This window comes from Eumetopias jubatus, unplaced genomic scaffold, assembly GCF_037043125.1.
Source record: "Eumetopias jubatus isolate StellerSeaLion01/CBP00866 unplaced genomic scaffold, mEumJub1_p1.0 scaffold_5, whole genome shotgun sequence".
In the NCBI taxonomy this organism is placed as follows: domain Eukaryota; kingdom Metazoa; phylum Chordata; class Mammalia; order Carnivora; family Otariidae; genus Eumetopias; species Eumetopias jubatus.
Window position 1 is genome coordinate 25,613,613 of NW_028274811.1, and position 23,206 is coordinate 25,636,818.

At 37.1% G+C, this 23,206-nt stretch overlaps 1 protein-coding gene across 1 annotated transcript in view; it reads right to left on the reverse strand.

The window, feature by feature from the left end:
* Positions 1-23,206, reverse strand: part of MEIKIN (meiotic kinetochore factor) — an 81,328-nt gene that overhangs the window by 28,172 nt on the left and 29,950 nt on the right. Inside the window, exons 8-9 of the mRNA XM_088023601.1 lie at positions 13,307-13,371; positions 9,798-9,868 (exon numbers count right to left, since the gene is read on the reverse strand). Coding sequence (XP_087879727.1) covers positions 9,798-9,868; positions 13,307-13,371 — 136 coding nt within the window. The remainder of the gene's footprint in view (positions 1-9,797; positions 9,869-13,306; positions 13,372-23,206) is intronic.

The following is a 23,206-nucleotide window of genomic DNA, read 5'->3' on the forward strand; positions in this document are numbered from 1 at the left end:
GAGCAACCTACACATTTAATGCAATCCCTATCAAAATACCATCAACTTTTTTCAAAGAAATAGAACAAATAATCCTAAAATTTGTATGGAACCAGAAAAGACCCCCGAATAGCCAGAGGAATGTTGAAAAAGAAAAGCAAAGCTGGTGGCATCACAATTCCAGACTTCAAGCTCTATTACAAAGCTATAATCATCAAGATAGTATGGTACTGGCACAAAAATAGAGACACATAGATCAATGGAACAGAATAGAGAGCCCAGAAATGGACCCTCAACTCTATGGTCAACTAAACTTCGACAAAGCAGGAAAGAATGTCCAATGGAAAAAAGACAGTCTCTTCAACAAATGGTATTGGAAAAATTGGACAGCCACATGCAGAAGAATGAAACTGGACTATTTCCTTACACCACACACAAAAATAGACTCCAAATGGATGAAAGACCTCAATGTGAGACAGGAATCCATCAAAATCCTTGAGAAGAACACAGGCAGCAACCTCTTCGACCTCAGCCGCAGGAACTTCTTCCTAGAAACATCACCAAAGGCAAGGGAAGCAAGGGCAAAAATGAACTATTGGGGCTTCATCAAGATAAAAAGCTTTTGCACAGCAAAGGAAACAGTCAACAAAACTAAAAGACAACTGACAGAATGGGAGAAGATATTTGCAAATGACATATCAGATAAAGGGCTAGTATCCAAAATCTATAAAGAACTTATCAAACTCAACATTCAGAGAACAAATAATCCAATCAGAAAATGGGCAGAAGACATAAACAGACATTTCTGCAAAGAAGACATCCAAATGGCCAACAGATACATGAAAAAGTGTTCAACATCACTCAGCATCAGGGAAATCCAAATCAAAACCTCAATGAGATACCACCTCACACCAGTCAGAATGGCTAAAATTAACAAATCAGGAAACAACAGATGTTGGCGGGGATGCGGAGAAAGGGGAACCCTCCTACACTGTTGGTGGGAATGCAAGCTGGTGCAGCCACTCTGGAAAACAGTACGGAGGTTCCTCAGAAAGTTGAAAATAGAGCTATACTATGACCCAGCAATTGCACTACTGGGTATTTACCCCAAAGATACAATGTAGTGCTCCAAAGGGGCACATGCACACCAATGTTTATAGCAGCAATGTCCACAATAGCCAAACTATGGAAAGAGCCTAGATATCCATCAACAGACGAACGGATAAAGAAGATGTATACACACACACACACACACACACACACACACACACACACACACACACACACACACAGTGAAATATTATGCAGCCATCAAAAAATGAAATCTTTCCATTTGCAATGACATGGATGGAACTAGATAGTATTATGCTAAGCGAAATAAGTCAATCAGAGAAAGACATGTATCATAAGATCTCACTGATATGAGGAATTTGAGAAACTAAGACAGAGGATCATAGGGGAAGGGAGGGAAAAATGAAACAAGAGAGGGAGACAAACCATAAGAAACTCTTAATCTCAGGAAACAAACTGAAGTTTGCTGGAGTGGAGGGGGGTGGGAAGGATGGGGGGGCTGGGTAATGGACATTGGGGAGGGTATGTACTATGGTGAGCATTGTGAATTGTGTAAGACTGCTGAATCACAGACCTGTACCCCTGAAACAAATAATACATTATATGTTAATAATAAAAAAAATCTAGTTTGTCTGATTTGTCTGTAGACACGTGGGTTTATTTCTGGTCTCTCTATTCTGTTCTACTGGTCTAAGTGCCTCTTTTTATGCCAGTACCATAATGTTTCCATTTCTTTTTTTTTTTAAGATTGTATTTATTTATTTGAGAGAGAGAATGAGATAGAGAGAGCATGAGGGGGGGAGGGTCAGAGGGAGAAGCAGATCCCTGCTTAGTAGGGAGCCCGATGCGGGACTCGATCCTGACACTCCAGGATCATGTCCTGAGCCAAAGGCAGTTTCTTAACCGACTGAGCCACCCGGGCGCCCAATGTTTCCATTTCTATAGCTTTGTAATATATATTAAAATCAAGAATGTGATGCCTCCAGCTTTGTTCTTCTTTCTCAAGATTGCTTTGGCTACTTGGGGTCTTTTGTGGTTCCATACAAATTTTAGGATAGTTTTTCTATTTCTGAGAAAAATGTGATTGGAACTTTGAAAGTAGATTCCTTTGAGTAGGATGGACAATTTCATAATATTAATTCTTCACATCTAAAAACATGGGATATCTTTCCATTTATTTGTGTCTTCTTCAATTTCTTTCATTCAATGTCTTAGAGTTTACAGTGTACAGGTCTTTTATCTCCTTGGTTAAATTTATCTCTAAGTATTTTATTGTTTTCTATGAGATTATGAATGGGACTTTTAAAGGAAAAACCACAGTCCTTCCCTTTAGTGAATCTGTCACCTATGAGTGTCCTTAACTACTCACACTTCTGATACTTCTGGTCACTAAATGCGTTTGGGGTTTTCCCCACAACAGAAAATTCTCTGCAACACCAGCTAGATGTCCTACAATTCAACTCAATTCTAATACTTTCTACCTGGAGATGGGGTCAGATCCCATAGGTTTAGGGCTCAGTCCCACAAGACTGCTCCCACCCTACTTCAGATGCCAATCACAAGTGCTAGGTACCCAGGTTATCCTCAACTTGTGTACAATTTGGCTACAAGTTGGAAGCCTCTATCACCCCATCCTCAGGTTCAATTAATTTGCTAGAGCAGCTCATATAACTCAGGGAAACACTTACATATACTAATTTATTAAGGGATATGATAAAGGATACATATGAACATAGAGCAAGGTCTGGGAGGGTCCCAAGTGTAGGAACATCTGCCACCATGGAGTTCTGCTCTGTCACCTTCCTGGTGTGGTTGTGTTCACCGACCTAGAAGCTCTCTAAATCCCCTACTATTAGAATTTTTATGGAGGCTTCCTCACGTAGGCATAATCAGTTACTAACTTCATTCAAGCCCCTTTCCCCTCTTTTGAGAAGGGAGTGACTGGGTTGAAAATTTCAAGCTTCTAATTATGGCTTGGTCTTTCTGATGACCAACCCACATCCAGAAGCCATATAGTAGTCCACTCAGAGTTGTCTCATGAACAAAAGATCCTCTAGTATTTTTTTTTTAAGATTTATTTATTTTTAGAGAAAGAGAGTAGGAGGCAGGCGCAGAGTCCCCCAAGCAGACTCCACACTGAGCATGAAGCCTGATGTGGGGCTTGATCTCCTAAACCTGAGATCGAGACCTGAGCCAAACCAAGAGTGGGTGCCAAACCAACTGTGCCACCCAGGCATTCCAAAAAGATCCTCTAGTATTCTTTTTTTTTTTTTTGATCCTCTAGTATTCTTATCAATTAGGAATTACAAGGGTTTTAGGAGCCCTGTGTGAGGGATGAAGTAAAAAAAAACTAAATATTAAAACAAAATATGCTCCTGGTTTTCTTATTACTTAGGAAATTACAAATGTTTAGGAGCTCTATGCTTGGAAATGGGGGCAGAAACCAATATATATTTTTCTCTTATCTCACAGAATTGCTTTTTAATTTCTCCTTCAAATAGTTTGAAGCTAGTGTATAGAAACACAACAGATTTTTGTATATTGATTTTTGTATTCCGTAACTTTACTGATTTTATTTATTCTAACAGTTTTTCAGTGGAGCCTTTAGGGTTTTCAATATATGTTATGCCATGTACAATGTTCTTCCTCTCTTATATGGATGATTTTTATTTCTTTTTCTTACCTAATTGTTCTGGTTAAACTTGCAGTACTATATTGAAAAGAAGTGGCAAGAGTGAACATCTTTTCTTATTCCTGATCTTAGAGAAATGGCTTTTAACTTTTCACCATTGAATATGATGTAAGCTGTGGACTTGTCATATATAGCCTTTATTATTTTGAGGTATATTTCTTCTACACCTAATTTGTTGAATGTTTCTATCATGAAAGGATGTTGAATTTTTTCCAGTGCTTTTCTACATCTATTGAAATGATAATGATTTTTATCCTTCACTCTGTTAATGTGGTTTATCACATTAATTGATTTTCTTACATTGAAATATCCTTGCATCCCAGGGATAAATCCTATTTGATCATGGTATATGATCTTTTCATTGTGCTCTTGAATTTGGTTTGCTAGTATTTTCTTTAGGATTTTTACATCTATGTTCATCAGGGATATTGGCCTGTAAATTTCTTTTCTTTCAGTGTTCTTGCCTGGATTTGGTATCACAGTAATTCTGGCTTTGTAAAATGAGTTTGGAAGTGTTCCTTTTCTTCAATTTTTTTAGAAAAGTTTAAGAAGCATTGGTATTAATTCTTTTTTAAACATTTGGTAGAATTCACCAGTAAAGTCATCTGGTCATTTTTATTTGCTGGAAGATCTTTTTATTACTGATTCCATTTCCTTGCTTTTTATTGTCTGTTCAGATTTTCTATTACTTCATGATTCAGTCTTGGTTTCTATTTCTAGGAATTTATCCATATCTTCTAAATTATCCAATTTGTTGGTGTATAATTATTCATAGTAGTCTGTTATGTTCCTTTGTATTTCTGTGGTATGAACTGTAATGTCTCATCTTTCATTGATAATTTTATTAATGAGTCATATTTCTTTTTTTCTTAGGTGAGATAAAAGTTTTTCAATTGTTTATCTTTTAATAAAACCAAGTCTTAGTTTTGTTAATGATTCCTATTGTCTTTCTAATATCTATTTCATTCATTTCTTCTCTTATTTTTATTTTCTTCCTTCTGTTTTGGACTTTATTTTTTTCTAGTTCCTTGTGGTATAAGGTTAGGTTGCATGTTTGAGATCTTAATTTTTTCTTAATGTAGGTATTTATCACAATAAAGTTCCCTCTTAGGGTTACTTTAGCAGCATCCCATAAGTTTTGGTATGTTGTGTTTCCATTTTTATTTGTCTCAAGATATTTTTTGATATCTCTTGATTTCTTCTTTGACTCATTAGTTATTCGTGAATGTGTTGTTTAATTTTCACATATTTGTGAATTTTCCCCTTTCCTTCTGTTATAAATTTCTAATGTCATACCAATATGTCAGAAAAGATACCTGATATCATTTCAATCTTCTTATGTTTGTTAAGACTTGTTTTGTGATGCAACATGTGATCTATCCTGGAGCCTGTTCCATGTGCACTGACAAGAATGTGGATTCTACTGTTGTCGAATGAAATGTTCTGTATACGTCTGTTAGGTCCATTTGGTATAAAGTGTTGTTCAAATCCATTATTTCCTCAGTGATTTTTCTGTCTGGATGATCTATTCATTGTTGAATAGTAGGGTATTGAAGTATCCTACTACTATTGCATTGTTGTCTATTTCTGCCTTCAGACCTGTTAATGATTATTTAATATGTTTAGGTCCCTCAATATTGAATGTTTATATATTTACAAATGTTACATCCCCTTGATGAATTGGCCCCTTTATCATTATGTAACAACATTGTCTCTTATTATAGCTTTTAACTTAAAATCTATTTTGTCTGATATAACTACTCCTGATCTCTTCTAGTTTTCACTTCCGTGGAATAATTTTTTCCAACTCTTCACTTTCACCCTAATTGTCTTTAAACCTTAGGCAAATCTGGGTGGCTCAGTTGGTTAAGTGTCTGACTCTTGATCTCAGGGTCATGAGTTCAAGCCTCCTACTTGAAAGAAAAGGAAGGAAGGAAGGTAGTAGGAAGGAAGGAAGGAAGGAAGGAAGGAAGGAAGGAAGGAAGGAAGGAAGGAAGGAAGGAAGGGAGGAAGGAAGGAAGGAAGAAGCTTAAGTGAATCTCTTCTAGGCAGCATATAGTTGGGCTATTTTTTTTTTTATTCCCCCACTTTATGTCTTTTAAATGGCGAATTTAAATCATTCACACTTAAAGTAATTCTTGATAGGTAAGAACTTAATTGATAGTAAGGACTATCATTTTGTTAATTGCTTTCTGATTGTTCTGTACTTCCTTTGTTCTTATCTTCCTCTCTTGCTGTCTTTCTTTGTGAATTGACGATTCTATTTTTTATAGGGGTATGCTTTGATTTTTTTCTCTTTACCATTTGTGTGTCTCTTAAAGACTTGTGCCTGGATTGCCATAGGGCTTTCAAAATAGTTATAACAGTCAACTGCATAAAAATGTTCTACACGTTTACTCCTCACCCCCACATATGTTTCATGTTGTTGGTATCTCAATTTACTTCTTTTTCTATTTTATATTTCCTTCTTTTCAACCTATTCCAATCTGGCTTGCCTCTCATCAGTCCACTAAAATTATTCTCGCTAAAGTCATCAGTTTCCTTCTTGATTCTGAATGCAAATGACTTTTTAAAAATTAACAATTTTTTAGAGAAAAGTTTGAGGTTCACAGCAAAATTGAGCAGAATATACAGAGTTCCCATACAGCCCTTGACCCTATATATACAATCTCCCTTATTTTACATACTGCACCATAGCGTTACATTTATTAAGATAGTTAAAACTATACTGCTACGTTATTTTCCTTTTCCCTGAAGAACTTCCTTTAATATTTCTTACAAGGTAGGCCCACTGGCAACAAATTATAATTTTTCTTTGTCTGAGAAAGTCTTTAATTCTCCCTCATTTTTGAAACATAATTTCATGAGGTATAGAATTCTAGGTTGGTGGGTTTTTTCTCTCAGGACCTTAAATATTTCACTTCACTCTTTTTTGCATGATAGTTTCTATGGAGAGATCTGTAATTCTTTGTTCTTTGTTCTTTTGCTCTTCTTTGCTCTTCTATAGGCAAGGTGTTTTTCCCCTCTGGCTTCTTTCAAGATTTTTTTCTTTCTTCCAAGATGTTTGAATATGATAAATCTAGGTATAGTTTTGAGGGCATTTATCTTGCTTGGTGTTCTTTGAACTTCCTGAGTCTATGATTTGGTATCTGACATTAATTTTGGGAAATGCTCAGTCACTATTGCTTCAAATATTGTTTCTGTGCCTTTCTATGTCTCTTCTCCTTCTGGAATTCCAATTATGTGTATGTCACACCTTTTGTAGTTGTGCCACAGTTCTTGAATAGTCTATTCTTTTTTTCAGTCTTTTTTCCTCTTTGTTTTTTATTTTTGGAAGCTTCTACTGCCATATCCTCAAACTCAGGTATTCTTTCTTCACTATGTCCAGTCTACTAATGAGTCCATCAAAAGCATTCTTCATTCTTGCTATAGTATTTTTTATTTCTAGCATTTCTTTTTTTATCTTTCTTAGAATTTCCATCTTTCTGTTTATATTATTCATCTGTTCTTTCATGCTGTCTCCTTTTTCCTATAATGCCCTTAGCATATTATTCATAGTTATTTAAAATTCTGGTCTGAACATTCTAATACTACTGCCATATCTGACTCTGGTCCTGATGTTTATTCGGTCTCTTCAAAATGTGTTTTGTTGTTGTTGTTGTTGTTGTTGTTGTTTTGCCTTTTATAAGCCCTGTAATTTTTTGCTAAAAGGTAGACAGGATATACTGGGTAATGAGAACTGTGGTGGATAGGCCTTTAGTAATGTAGTGGCAAGGTTTGAGTCACAGTGCTATGATTAGGTCTTTTTTGTTGAGCCTTTACCCCTGGAGGGTAAAATTCACCAGTTATTTCTTAATCCCCACACCTCCTTAGGTGGGACAGGACAGGTAGAGAGAGCTGTATCTGGATATTTCCATTCCTCCATGTGGAAGGCCAGAGAGAGCTGGAATTGCAGTATTTTCCTTTCCTCATTTGAAAAAGCAGAGCTGGCTGAAGTTGGGTATTTCCCTTCCCCAAGGTAGGTCAGGCTCTACTAAAACCCCAAGTTAGGCTCTGGTAACATACATTCTTCTGAGGGAAGGTTTTGTTAAGAACAGAATACCCCAGTATATTTCAAAATGGTTCTTTTCCTCTTCCCATTACCAAAAGCATGAAGGGATTTTTCTCAGATATTGACTGTGAGGATCTGATAGAGGTCCTTCCTAAAGATAAAACTCAAAAAAGTGTCGAGGCACCCTGATGACTGTGTCCCTCTTGAGTTTTTAACTCTCAGCGTTGTCCTCACTGAGCTCTAGCAATTCATCAATCACACCAGCACTGATTTTTCCATCCCAGCACTGGTTCTCTGGGAGATTTCTGTTCAAGTGTTTTTGCTCTGATAAGTCATGATTTTCTGTATCCACCTGTCTGTCTTTCCAAATATTAGTGCAGCACTTTGGCCTATGACATTATTTATCTGACATATCTAAAAAGACTTGTTGATTTTTAACTTTGTTCAGGTTTTTTTTTTTAAAGATTTATTCATTTGTTTTAGAGAGAGAGCACAGGGGGTGGGAGGAGAGGGAGAGAGAGTCTCAGGCAGACTCTGCACAGAGCCCAGAGCCCAACTCAGGGCCCAATCCCATGATCCCAAGATCACCACCCAAGCAAAAACAAAAAGTCGGACACTCAACTGACTGTACCACCCAGGCGCCCCTTTGTTCAGGTTTTTACTTGTTAGGCCAGAGTGTTGACTTCTAAGTTCCTTACATGCTAGACCAGAAACTGGAAGTCCTCCAATTTTGCAAAGTTCTTTGTAACACTGGGATTCCAAGCAAAATTCAAGATTGTTAACCACTTCCCCTTTTAGGAGTAAATATTCTTGTCTCTTGGCTTCTATGATACCATATTCTGTTCATTTTCCTCCTTTTCTCTGTCCACTCTTTTCTACCTGACTGTAGAGTATTCCAAGGAATGATCCTGGACCCTTTTCTCTTCCTCACTCTGTAGAAATACATTCTTTCTCAGGTGCTTTCATCTATTTCTATTAACTTAAAAATATCTAGAACACTGTACACTTATGCTTTCCTAAACTGCCGATTTATAGCCAATGGTCCTTACAACTTTTTCATTTTCATGTACACTCAGACCTCCTCCTCTCCTATCATACTAAATAGCACCTTTAGTCACCAAAACTGCTTAAGACAAAAACCTAGAAGTCTTTTTTGATACCTCACTCCTTCATCTTCTATCTCCAATTCAAGAATTCTACAGGCAAAATTATCTTGAATCCATGCATATTTCTCATCTCTCCTACAAAATATCCTTGTCAAGGCCACCACAATCTTGCACCTACAATATCTGTAACTTCATACTAAGGAATCTTCCTACTGAGACTCTTGCCCTTTCTCAATTTTGTTTTTTTACCCAATGTATACAATGACAGTAAAGTGTAGTGGAAAGAATACAGATGTAAGCTCCAGAAAGACCTGCCACAAACTCCCCAAACACACTAATTAATATCTAAACCTCATTTTTCTTAGCTATAAAATAGGTGAAAACAAAGCAAAACAAACAAACAAAAAACTCACCTGGTAGGAATCCTATAAGGAAAAGATACAATTTGTAAAAAGTGCTTAGAATAATGCTTAGCATTGAATAGTCACTCAAAGAGTGGCTCCTGTTACATACAAAATAAACCTCAAATTTCTCCCCAAAGACCTCTAGATTCTGGGCCTAACGTACTAATTCACAAATACTCCTCAGCAGAAATCACTGCTCTGGCTACACAGCAAATGTCTTATTTTTACCTTAAATTAATGTTTACCTTAAATTAATAGACATCCAATTATCCAAAAGGAATTTGGAAAAACTGTAAACTTTAATTCTCTTTCATTAAACTTATATAGAGTATATATTCATGTAACAGTAATGTAATTAATTACTAAGTTTAAAAACTGTTTGAAATTATTGACTTCAATAGCTGAAAAGTAATTCCTATAAAACTGTTGGTTAAGAATATGTTCTATATTAATGAAATTTATGATTTATATAGTTTTTCTGCTTCAACACTTGCTTTTTTCTTTGTTTTTCCAGGGGCTGAAGGGTAAGTTTTCTCAGCAAGTAAAACTTCACAAGCTGCATTATCTGTAAAGAAAAAGATGCTTCAATATTTTAATTATTTAACATCTCATTAACTGTAAGTACAGAAAGTAGAATTCAAATTTGAAAAAAAAAAACCACCCTGATTTTAAGGGTTGTCTTTGAAATAGTTTTAAAAGAAAAGCTTAACATATGTTGAATAACCTGACTTACTGCAGATAGAGTTTTATTTTAAGACCTCTAGGTTTCACATGAGTAAATAAGCTCTACGTAAAATATTTACTTTTCATTTAGTACAGAAGGTTGCATGTGATTAAAATTCTTCATTAATTATCCATCCATTTCCACTCTCCTGTATTTTCAGGCTCTCTCTTTTTACTGCAAATTTTCTATTAGCATTTAAAATATAGTCAGGACTCTTTCATCTTACCAAAAACTTTATCTGTACCCCATACTCCTTCCTGCTACATCTTTTTTTTTCCTTTTCTCCATGGGCATGTTTCTTCAAAGAGCTGTCCACATATACTAACATGACTTCCTCTCCTCTTGTTTACTCCCAAACCCACAGCAATCTAGTTTCAGGTCCTACCTTTATGAACAGAAACCCTTCCTGTCCTACCTTACTGGACATCAGTACAACAAACATGAACATTTTCCCTCTGGCCCCTTTTATGACTCCTCTTCAGTCCTGACTCTTCTCTTTTTTTCACTCTCCAGGCTCAATCCAAGGCAACAAATATCTAGTCTGCTATGTGGCAATGTTACTACTATGAGTATTGCAAATTTGGCTTTTCTTTATTCTTAACACTAGTACCTTGCTTTAAGTCAACATGAGATTTCCCTTTGAATTATTTCAATAGCTTTTCAACTCAGCTCCCTCTGCAGTCCACTGCCCACATAATATATCTAAAACACAAGTTTAATATCATCTGCTTAAAACTCCTCCAAAGCTTTACACCGTATTCAAGTTAAAACTCAAGCTTCTTAACTCAGCATACAAAATCCTGGTTTTTATGATCTCTGCCTATATACTTCTATATTCCCAGCCTCACTGCAAAGGCTAAAGGTATTCTATTTTTCTCTCTTATGCAACATCCAGCCTCATCAGAAAATCCTGGCACATATGCTTTAAAATATATTTCAAATCAGACTGCTGCTCCCACTTTAATCTCATATACCACTATCTGACCACCACAATAGTTTAACAGGGTCTATTTGCTTTCACTTGCCATCTTAGTCCATCTTAGTAGCCAGAGTGATAATTCAAAATACATATCTAGTCATGTCATCCCTTTGATCTAAGATGTGTTTCTTGGCACATTTAGAATAAAACCCCTACCTCTTATGATGGCATAGGAGACTCTACATTATATCATTTGATTACCCCTGAACACAATTGAAGTCATTCTTTTTTTTTTTTTTACTCATTTTGCTCCAGTCATTCTAACCTCTCTTCTATTCTTCAAACATGCAGAGCTCATTCCCATCTCCTAAACTTTTCTCTTGTTGTTCCCTTTGCCCAGCATGCTCTGTCACAGATTTTCATATGACCCACTCTCTCACTTCATTCAAGCTCTATACAAATGTAATCTCCTCAGAGAGGCCTGTCCTATTACCTTGTCTAAAATAGCATCCCTAGTCACACTCTGTTTTTACCAGCTTTATTTTCCTTCAATACTCTTATTCCTGACATTGTTCTATATTTACTTATTTAACAGTTTGTTATCTTTCTTCCTCTACTATAACATAGCTCTTTTAGGGCAAGGACTCTGTCATGTTCCTCAGCAGCTAAAATACTTTGTGTCACACTGTAGGTGATTAATAAATATTTATTGAATGAATGGAATTAATGAATGATAATATGAGGTGTCTCTGAAACATCCAAGGGGAGATGTTTAGAAGGTAGCTGCATATAAGGGTCTTAGCCTCAGAGGAGAGTCTTTAATGAGAGAAAACTTGGAAACCTTGTTTTTTATAGGACACCTATACATATCAGGGGGCAAATTTTAAAAAGATTAAAATCTAGGAACTAGCCTTGAAGAACTCCCACATTTAACCACTAACAGTGGTAGATAAGATTGCAAAGGACCTGGAATTACCTGAGAAGTAATTTCTTGTTTATTTGTTTGTCTCTATGATTAGACTATTTTCTAACATTTAGTAAAGAACCTGACCTACAATTGGAACAAAGATAGATTTGTTGAATTAAGGAAGTAAAAAATACCACTTGAGCAAGATGTGACTTAATTTTAAATTTCAATCAATCAACCACATAAAAGTAAGAATACAAAAGCATACATAATTCCAGAATCACTATTCTCTCTTACTATAAGGCCTTATAAAAAACATTTTCTACAGCCAAAGCAAAATTTTTTATTGGGCAAGGCCTAAGTAAAATCATGATTGTTTTTGGTACCCTTACCACTTTCCCTTTCATAATCTCTCTTCTCTTGTTCACAAATGCCCTAACTCTTAGATCTATAAAACAAATCCCCCTTCTAATGTTCACCCTACAGGGTAGTAGATGCTAGCTATTCCTTTAAAAGATGTGTGCTTTTACAAGTTTAGTTTTTATCACTTGATTAATTTCCCTCAGCACAGCAACTATTTGGGCACCTGGGTGGCTCATTTGGTTAGGCATCTGCCTTCGGCTTAGGTCATGATCCCAGGGTCCTGGGATTGAGCCCATATCAGGCTCTCTGCAGAGAGCCTGCCTCTCCCTCTCCTTCTGCCTGCTGCTCTGCCTGCTTGTGCTCTCTCTCCCTCTCTGTCAACTAAATAAATAAAACCTAAAAAAAAAAAAAAAGAACAGCAACTATTTTAATCATTTTTATACCGAGAATTCCTAACATAAATCCTGGCATATAGAAAATACTCATTAAGAGAATTTCTTAAAGTGAAGATTATGTAAAAAAAAAAACTTTTTTTGTTTATATAAACATACCTATTAAGAGCAAAACCAGCAATTCTTCAAGTTTAACCAAAAACAGATGCTATAAAGCTTGATTCAGGAAATAAAAATAGCAATCTGAGATACAGCATGGATTAATAAGATTGGAAATGTTTCACTAAGTTTATCCTAATAATAAATTAAATTATAGAGTGTCTATAATGCAAGGGTACTATGTTATTTTTATTTGCAATCATCACATATAATTCCAATATATTTGTTTATTGATTATCTTCCTTTCTCATGACTGAAACTTAGGAGGCAAGGACTTTATATCACTCTTCACTGGTATATATAATAATGCCTAATACAGAGTACATACTCAGTAAATATTTATGAAATGAATTACTGAAGGGTGTTATAGGGATAGTTAAGACAGACATTCTAATTTCACATATCTTCATTTTTTAAAATACAACCAAGCTAAAAAGCACTCAGTTTCCTGGGCTACCATTTTTCTCAAAATATGCTACACTGTCACAAAAATAAAGAAATACAGAATTATGAAAATGATTAGTTTCACTATTTATTACCTGATTCTGAATGTGAAGTACTCTTTGGTTTTAGAGAAATATTTTGGTCTGCTAACATCATCACTCTATAATAAGAACAAATTAATTAATAATTAAATTATTCTCTTAATCTTTCAGTAACTTTTGAGAATCTTCAAATAATACTTACAATAATAACATTTATATTTGTATCAAATATCCTGTAGAAAAAATATAACTGGTTAAAAAATGTTCCTGTATCTATATGAACAAATAGTTTAATAATAAAAGGCAATGTATTTATACATTTTTCAGTGTGAGACAATACAAATAGAGGACAAGGTATAGTGTTCAGAATGAGACAGACCTAGGGTTAAAGCCCAATTCTTCTACTCACACTTGAGTGGCCTTGGAAATTTACTTAACTTGTCTTGATTCTTGGTTCCCTCATTTATACAAAAAGAATGGCAATCTTGTTTCCTAGGGTTCTTGTGGTAATGATCTCAAGTAACATGAGAGATAATACTTTTTCAAAATTAATATCCTTTTCTCTCTCTCTTTTAAAGATTTTATTTATTTACTTATTTATTTGAGAGAGAGAGCACACGAGCACAAGTGGGGGCAGAGGAAGAGGGAGAGGGAGAAGCAGACTCCCTGCTGAGCAGGGAGCCCAATGCATGGCTCAGTCCCAGGACACTGGGATCATGACCTGACCTTAACTGCTTAACCAACTGAGCCACCCAGGCTCCCCTATCCTTTTCTCTTTTACAAATGACACCACCCCCAATTCTACTGAAATGTGTATGAGAGGATTACAAGAGGAATACCAAAGGATCAAGGTTCAGCCTCTGACCACCAAAACGGGATTTCTGAATCCCTAGTAAGACAATGGAGTTGAAAACCAAATGTGAGAAGATGATTTTCTAAATTCCTATTGCTGGCTTATTGAACAATTGAATTCAGTAAGGACAAAACAATTTTAGGCAAGGGAAGCAAAGGCAAAAATGAACTACTGGGGCTTCATCAAGATAAAAAGCTTTTGCACAGCAAAGGAAACAGTTGACAAAACCAAAAGACAACTAACAGAATGGGAGAAGATATTTGCAAATGACATAACAGATAAAGGGCTAGTATCCAAAATCTATAAAGAAATTATCAAACTCAACACCCAAAGAACAAATAATCCAATCAAGAAATGGGCAGAGGACATGAACAGACATTTCTGCAAAGAAGACATCCAAATGGCCAAAAGACACATGAAAAATGCTCCACATCAGTCGGCATCAGGGAAATCCAAATCAAAACCACAATGAGATACCACTTCACACCAATCAGAATGGCTAAAATTAACAGGTCAGGAAATGACAGATGTTGGCAAGGATGTGGAGAAAGGGGAACCCTCCTACAGTGTTGGTGGGAATACAAGCTGGTGCAGCCACTCTGGAAAACAGTATGGAGGTTCCTCAAAAAGTTGAGAATAGAGCTACCCTATGATCCAGCAATTGCACTGCTGGGTATTTATGCCAAAGATGCAAATGTAGTGATCCAAAGGGGCACCTGCACCCCAATATTTATAGCAGCAAAGTCCACAATAGCCAAACTATGGAAAGAGCCCAGATGTCCATCAACAGATGAATGGATAAAGAAGTTGTGAGATACACACACACACACAATGGAGTATTATGCAGCCATCAAAAAATGAAATCTTGCCATTTGCAGCAACGTGGATGGAACTACAGGGTATTATGCTAAGCAAAATAAGTCAATCAGAGAAAGACAATTATCATATGATCTCACTGATATGTGGAATTTAAGAAACAAGGCAGAGGATCATAGGGGAAGAGAGGAAAAAATGAAACAAGATGAAACCAGAGAGGGAGGGAGACAAACCATAAGAGACTCTTAATCATAGGAAACAAACTGAGGGTTGCTGGAGGGGAGAGGAGTGGAGGGATGGGTTAACTGGGTGATGGACATTAGGAGGGTATGTGTTGTAATGAGCACTGGGTATTATATAAGACTGGTGAATCACAGACCTGTACCCCTGAAAACCAATAATACATTATGTTAATTTAAAAAAAAAGAAAATATTGATGAAGGAAAAAAAACCAATTTTATTCTATCCTATTTCCTCTTTAAATTAATCCTGTCAAAAATAGTACTTTCTTGCCCCTGAATGAACTTGCAGGTGTATTCCATTGTTTTTGTGGTAGTCTCTTGTACAAAACAGTTATTTTGGGGTAATAAAAAGCCCAGTGTAATATCACAACACCAAACTCTTATTATCTGATTTATATTTCATCCTTTTCCCAACTTAGGACAGAATTAGTCTCAAAACCTGCAGTGAGGAAATCAACCATGGTTGGTTTCTCCTATATTTCTTGTTCTTTTTCCTCCCCTGTTTGGGAGCTACTCTTTGGGTTCCTCTGGCATTCAGTAGGGGAAAGGAGTTGTAGAAAGGGACATAAAACGTCTTTCTTGATTTTGACTGACACTATTATAACATGCCATTGATACCCTCTGGGTCTGACAGATAACCAAATGCTGACTCTTTCAAACCTGAAGTATTTTGAAGGGTTCAATGACAAGATTTCCCTACACTTGGGGCTCTCTCACTTGCTGCTATTTATGATCTCCTCAGCTTTTGCATTTGATGATAGAACTTTCAGCCTTGCTTTCAGTAGAGTTTACCTTTTCCTTTGCAGGAAGTCATACTGGGCATGAACCTTTCCAAGAGGATCCATAACTGACTCTCTTCTGTGGGATGTATATCTAACCTATAGGCATTATGCACAAATCTTTGTTGTGCCAAACTCTGAAAGTACATCTAGGTTCCTCTTTATTCTGCCATTCCAAGGCATTTAACAGACTGCTAACAGCCCTCTTGCATTTAGACTTTTCAGGTGTGAGTCAGAAACCAAGTTCAGGGGACATATGTCAAATTTTTCAAATGGTTCTCTTAGAGCTTCTTCTCCTGTGTTGAGGTGAAGGAATAAGCCTACCCTCTCCTTGCATATAACACTAATAACTCTTATCAAAGAAATATATATTTTTGGTCATTTCATCCCTTCAGTGCACTCTTAGCTTTTTCTTAAACAGCTTGGAGATTGCTGATGGGCAAACGCATGAAGAATTGGGTTTTGACTCCACCTTTTACAAATCGTACATAGATAAATCTACACTGATGGGAATGGGGGTAACTGTCATTTTATTTTGTTTTCATCTATTGAGGTCACTGTTCAAACTTTAAGACTACCTGAAAGCCACAATTTAATATCGTGCTATGTTACTCAAGTTCCTCTTAACATACATAGATGAAAACCACAGAGTTTTACTATTAGCTACAGAATGTAGAAAAAATTCAGGATGTGACCAAAGATAAATTACTGCTCCATGCTTTCTAGCCTAGAGGATTACTGCTAATTAAAAGGGGACAGAGCCTTGGGAAATAAGCAGTTCGACAGTGGGAAATGACTTCTCTCCATCAAGCCCTAAATCTGGAGGTGGGAGTACTTAGGTATGAAGATGACATTAGAAGAGGTGAAGAGAAAGCCAAAAGCAGAGGGGGCATGTGCCATACTCACTCTAGGTGGACACATCCACAGAGGGTGGAAACTCAACATCAAAATAAGAGTTTGGACTATTCAGTCAGAGAGGAGACCTCAGTTAGCCCTCCTTGAGCGTCCCTTAATTCCTGTAGATTGTGAATGAGTTCTCAATGTTCCAGATACCAAGGGCAATGCAGAAGGTGCTCAAATTAGAGCACCTAATTTGAGGTGCTCTAATTTGAACCATTTGAACCACCAAATGGTTCAAATTAGAACCAAAATACTTGACATAGGGCTGCTGTGGCTGGTGACTCTACCGCAAAGGTTGCAGAAAGGCAATCAAGTCAAAATCTTGATGGAGGACTTCAAAGGAGTTTCGGGTAGCAACAAAACCTAAGGTGAGAAAAAAATCAGCAATGGAGGATCTCAGGCCCTAAATAAAGCTGTAATTTCACCAAAGACTTTATCAGCAGAGTCCAGCCCAGGTATTGAACCAGTCTTAAAACCTGCAGCATAAATTAATGTAAGTCCAGAGACACCTTGTGGATCCCAGACAACCTCAAAGCCCCAACTTTACCCCTCCCCCAGCTCTGGCTTGTTCCTATGCCTATACACCTATATTTAGAACGGCCATTTATCCAAACTGGCACCTTTCCAAGAGTAAAAGGGAGTTCTACTAAAATTTATGTCAGAACAATAGACAAATACTAGGACTGTCCCAGGCAAATCAAGAGGTATGATAATATACCTATATGTCATTCTCAGGAATATGGAATGAGGAGAAAAATCTGTAAGATTCAGCATTCACCCAAAAGAGACTTTTAACTGGAAGTAAATGGATAGCATTAAGTTTAACTCATCATTTCCCAGCTAAATAGGAGAGAAGGGAGAGGACAGCCTATGAGAATTTGAAGTCAGTTAATTTTAAAAATAAATACATTACATGTGAAACTAATATTACACTCCTTGCTCACTAACTGAAATTTAAATAAAAATTTTAAGGGCTCCTGGGTGGCTCAGTCCATTAAGCGTCCTACTCTTGATTTTGGCTCAGGTCATGATCTTGGAGTGCTGGGATTGAGCCCCACATCAGGGGGGAGTCTGCTTGTCTCCTTTCCCTCTACTCTTCCCCTTGCTTGAGCTCTCTTTCTCTTAAATAAATAAATCTTTAGAAATACACACATACTTTAAAAATAAGAAAGAAACAAAGAAACAAAGAAAGAAAACTAGCTATATATTCTCTGCATATCCAAGTAGTACATTTTATTTTTTAAAGATAGGGCAGCATTTAAGGGGGACAGAAAATAAGATCAGATACACATAATCAGGCACTGTATTACATTTGCTCCATGTAATATATAGGCAACACTCATTGAACTGGGTATACACATATCTTTCAGCAGTATAAACAAAACGTCCTTTCTTTATTAGGTACTATGTCAAAGTTATAGGATTTTAACTTTGTGAATGTCTACTTAATTAAAGAGAATACCAAAATATCTAATAGTTAACAGGTGTTCAGAAGTAGTATAATTACTATCCAAACATCTCTCCTTCCTTCCTAAGAATATATTGCATTGCAAATTGTGGAAGGGATTTAAAATCATGAATCATCATTTCTCTCTGGTGACATTAATAATTTATCTTCAGAATTTTCACTGTTGCTCACCTTAAATTTGTAAAACATGCAAAATCTGTGAAGCGCAATAAAATGAAGTACAAATAAAAGGAGGTAAGCCTATAAAAGATTCCCTTTTCTTCAGAAATTTTTTACCACTTAGATACAAGGATATTTCTAAGGAAGCTTTCACACTAATGCTATTCTTTTCACACTCTACACAGTTTCCTAGGGTGATAACTATTCCTTCAGCCCGGAATCTTTCCCTTGCTAACTAGGCTGGAATATACAACTACTTGCCCGATATATCAACTTCAAAGTGTTGTAGGTATTTCAGTGTTTTCCAAACTAAAATTATCTGTCACACCAACTCACTCTTGCTTTTCTATTTGTGTTCCTTCATCCAAAGAATTAGTCATGATTTATCCAGTTTCCTAAGTCAGAGGGCTGGAAGCCAAGTTGGACTCCACCTTCCTCCCTTAACCAACTAAATATTAAAAATTATTGATTATCAAAAAGGAGGAAAAGATGGCAGAGGATTAGGGGACCCTATTCCAACTGGTCCCTGGAATTGAGCTGGATAGCTACCAGACCACTCTGAACATCCACGAAATCAGCCTGAGATGTAAGAAGACAGATCTGGATCTCTACAAACAGAATATCTCAGGTGGCTGGTTTCGAGGTATGAAACAGGGAGCTGTGATTCTATGGGGCATATATCTGAACATAAACAGAAGGGGGAGGGAGCCGAGCCATGGGGATCCTACACCGCCAGTGAGCGATAGCCTCCCATGCTAGGGATCCCGGCACAGACTCACAGACTCGTAGCGGCGAGGCCACGCATGCAAACTGGGGGCTGGCAGTTTTTAGAAGCACAAAGGACAGACACGTGCCCCGACACGGAAGCAAGGACTGGGAGCGCTGCTGAGGGGCGCACAACCCAGGACCCTGCAGTTTATAGCAGCATAGACAGAAACAGAGATAGTGTGGCCTGGAGAGCTCACTGAAGAACAGACTGAGAACTCTCTGCTCTGAGGCAGAGGGTTAGAAAAGATCTCTTGTGCTCTGACTCTCGGAAGAGATGCAGAAAGCCACCAGGGAAAGATGTCAAAGAACAAAAGCCCCAAAAAACCGTTTTTCACTGAGCCCATCCCCCACCACAGGGGGCAAGGCAACTCTGCCCAAACAGGGTTGCCTGAGTAAGAGTGCGGCAGGCCCCTTCTGGGAGACAGGCTGGGAGAACAAGAGGTCGGCAACCCTAAGGTCCCTATAAAACAGGTGCATCTTGCTTGGGTTGTGGTCAATAATTTGGACTCTGTACATACCCTCAACCACCCCTCAACAGAATGACTAGGAGGAGGAACCCCCAAAATAGGAAAGACTCTGAGGCTGTGACTTCTGCCACAGATTTACAAATGGATAGAGATATAACCAAGATGTCGGAGACAGAATTCAGGGTAGCAATTGTGAAGACAAGAACTAGAATGGAGAAATTGATTAATGGCAACATAGAGTCTCTAAGGGCAGAAATGAAAGCTGAACTGGCAGAACTTAAAAATGCTATCAATGAGATCCAATCTAATCTAGATAATCTAACAGCTAGGGTAAGTGAGGCAGAAGAACGAGTTAGTGATCTAGAAGACCAATTAATAGACAAAACGGAAAAAGAGGAGGCCAAGGAAAAACAACTCAAAATCCATGAAAATAGAATCAGAGAAACAAGTGACACCATGAAACGTTCCATGTCAGAATTATTGGGATCCCTGAGGAAGTGGAGAGAGAGAGAGAACTAGAAGATATATTTGAGCAAATCATAGCTGAGAACTTCCCTAATCCAGGGAATGAAACAAACATTCGTATCCTAGAGGCAGAGAAGACCCCTCCCAAGATCAAGGAAAACAGGCCAACGCCCTGGCATGTAATAGTAAAATTCTCAAATCTTATAACCAAGGAAACCATCTTAAGGGCAGTTGGGGGAAGAGATTCCTTACATACAGAGGGAGGAACATCAGAATAACGTCATACTATCCACAGAGACCTAGCAAGCCAGAAAGAGCTGGCAAGATATATTCAGGGTACTAAATGAGAAGACCATGCAGCCAAGAATACTTTATCCACCAAGGCTGTCATTTAGAATGGATGGAGAGATGCAGAGCTTCCAAGACCAGCAGAAACTGAAAGAATTTGTGACCACTAAGCCAGCCCTGCAAGAAATATTAAGGGGGATTCTATAAAAGGAGAAAGACACCAAGAGTGATATAGAACAGAAATTTACAGAGACAATCAATAGAAACAAGGTCTTTAAAGGCAACAGGATGACAATAAATTAATATCTTTCAATAATCACTTTCAACGTGAATGGCCTAAATGTTCCCATAAAATGGCACAGGGTGGCAAATTGGATAAAAAGACAGGACCGATCCATATGTTGTCTACAAGAGACTAATTTTGAACCTAAAGATACATCCAGACTGAAAGTGAAGGGATGGAGATCCATCTTCCATGCCAATGGACCTCAAAAGATAGCTGGGGTAGCAATTCTTATATCAGACAAATTAGATTTTAAGCTAAAGACTACAGTTAGAGACACAGAAGGACACTGTATCATTCTTAAAGGGTCTATCCAACAAGAAGATCTAACAATTGTAAATATCTATGCCCCCAACATGGGAGCAGCCATCTACATAAGCCAACAGTTAACCAAAATAAAGAATTATATTGATAACAATACGTTAATTGTAGCAGACCTCAATACTACACTCTCAGCAATGGACAGATCATCTAAGCAGAAAATCAACAAAGAAACAAGAGCTTGAATGACATACTGGACCAGATGGACCTCATAGGTATATACAGAACATTCCACCCTAAAGCAACAGAATATTCATTCTTCTTGAGCACACACAGAACTTTCTCCAGAATAAACCACATACTGGGTCACAAGTCAGTACTCAACTGATATCAAAAGATTGAGATTATTCCCTGCATATTCTCAGACCATACTGCTTTAAAACTGGAACTCAATCATAAGAAAAATTTGGAAGAAATTCAAACACTTGGAAGCTAAAGACCACTCTGCTCAAGAATGTTTGGGTCAACCAAGAAATCAAAGAAGAACTTAAACAATTAATGGAAACCCATGAGAATGAAAACACATCAGTCCAAAACCTATGGGATACTGCAAAGGCAGTCCTAAGGGTGAAATACATAGACATCCAAGCCTCACTCAAAAAAATAGAAAAATCCCAAATTCACCAACTAACTTTACACCTTAAAGAACTAGAGAAAAAGCAACAAATGATGCCCAAGCCACACATTAGAAGAGAAATAATTAAGATTAGAGCAGAGATCAATGAATTAGAAACAAGAAACACAGCAGAGCCAATCAACAAAACTAGAAGTTGGTTCTTTGAAAGAATTATAAGATCGATAAACCACTGGTCAGACTTATCCAAAAGAAAAGAGAAAGGACCCAAATTTATAAAATTATGAATGAAAGGGGAGAGATCACGACTAACACCAAGGAAATAGAAACAATTATTAGAAATTATTATCAACAACAATATGCCAATAAATTGAGCAATCCGGAAGAAATGGATGCCTTCCTGGGAACCTATGAACTCCCAGGACTGACACAGGAAGATACTGACAACCCGAATAGGCCAATAACCAGTAACGAGATTGAAGCAGTGATCAAAAACCTCCCAAAAAACAAGAGTCCAGGGCTTGATGGATTCCCTGGGGAATTCTACCAAACATTCAAAGAAGAAACAATACCTATTCTCCTGAAGCTGTTTCAAAAAATAGAAACAGTAGGAAAGCTTCCAGACTCATTGTATGAGGCCAGCATTACCTCAATCCCCAAACCATAAGACCCCATTAAAAAGGAGAACTTCAGACCAATATCCCTGATGAATATGGATTCCAAAATTCTCAATAAAATCCTAGCTAAATAGGATCCAACAATACATTAAAAAGATCATCCACCACGATCAAGTGAGATTTATCCCAAGGATGCAAGGGTGGTTCAACATTTGCAAATCAATCAATGTGATAGAACACATTAATAAGAGGAGAGAGAACCATATAATCCTCTCAATTGATGGAGAAAAAGCATTTGACAAAATACAGCATCCTTTCCTGATTAAAACTCTTCAGACTATAGGGATAGAGGGAACATTCCTCAAGTTCATAAAATCCATCTATGAAAAACCCACAGCAAATATCATCCTCAATGGGGAAAAGCTGAGAGCCTTTCCCTTAAGATCAGGAACATAACAAGGATGCCCACTCTCACCACTATTGTTCAACATAGTACTAGAAGTCCTAGCAACAGCAATCAGACAACAAAAAGAAATAAATGTATTCAAACTGGCAAAGAAGAAGTCAAACTCTCTCTCTTCGCAGATGACATGATACTTTATGGGGAAAACCCAAAAGACTCCACCTCCAAATTACTAGAACTCATACAGCAATTCAGTAATGTGGCAGGATACAAAATCAATGCACAGAAATCAGTTGCTTTCTTATACAATAACAATGTAATTGTGGAACGAGAAATTAGAGAAACGATTCCATTTACAATAGCACCAAAAACCATAAGATATCTCAGAATAAACCTAATCAAAGAGGTAAAGGATCTAGACTCTAGGAACTACGGAACACTCATGAAAGAAATTGAAGAAGACACAAAAAGATGGAAAAACTTTCCATGCTCATGGATCGGAAGAATAAACATTGTTAAAATGTCTATGCTACCCAAAGCAATCTATACCT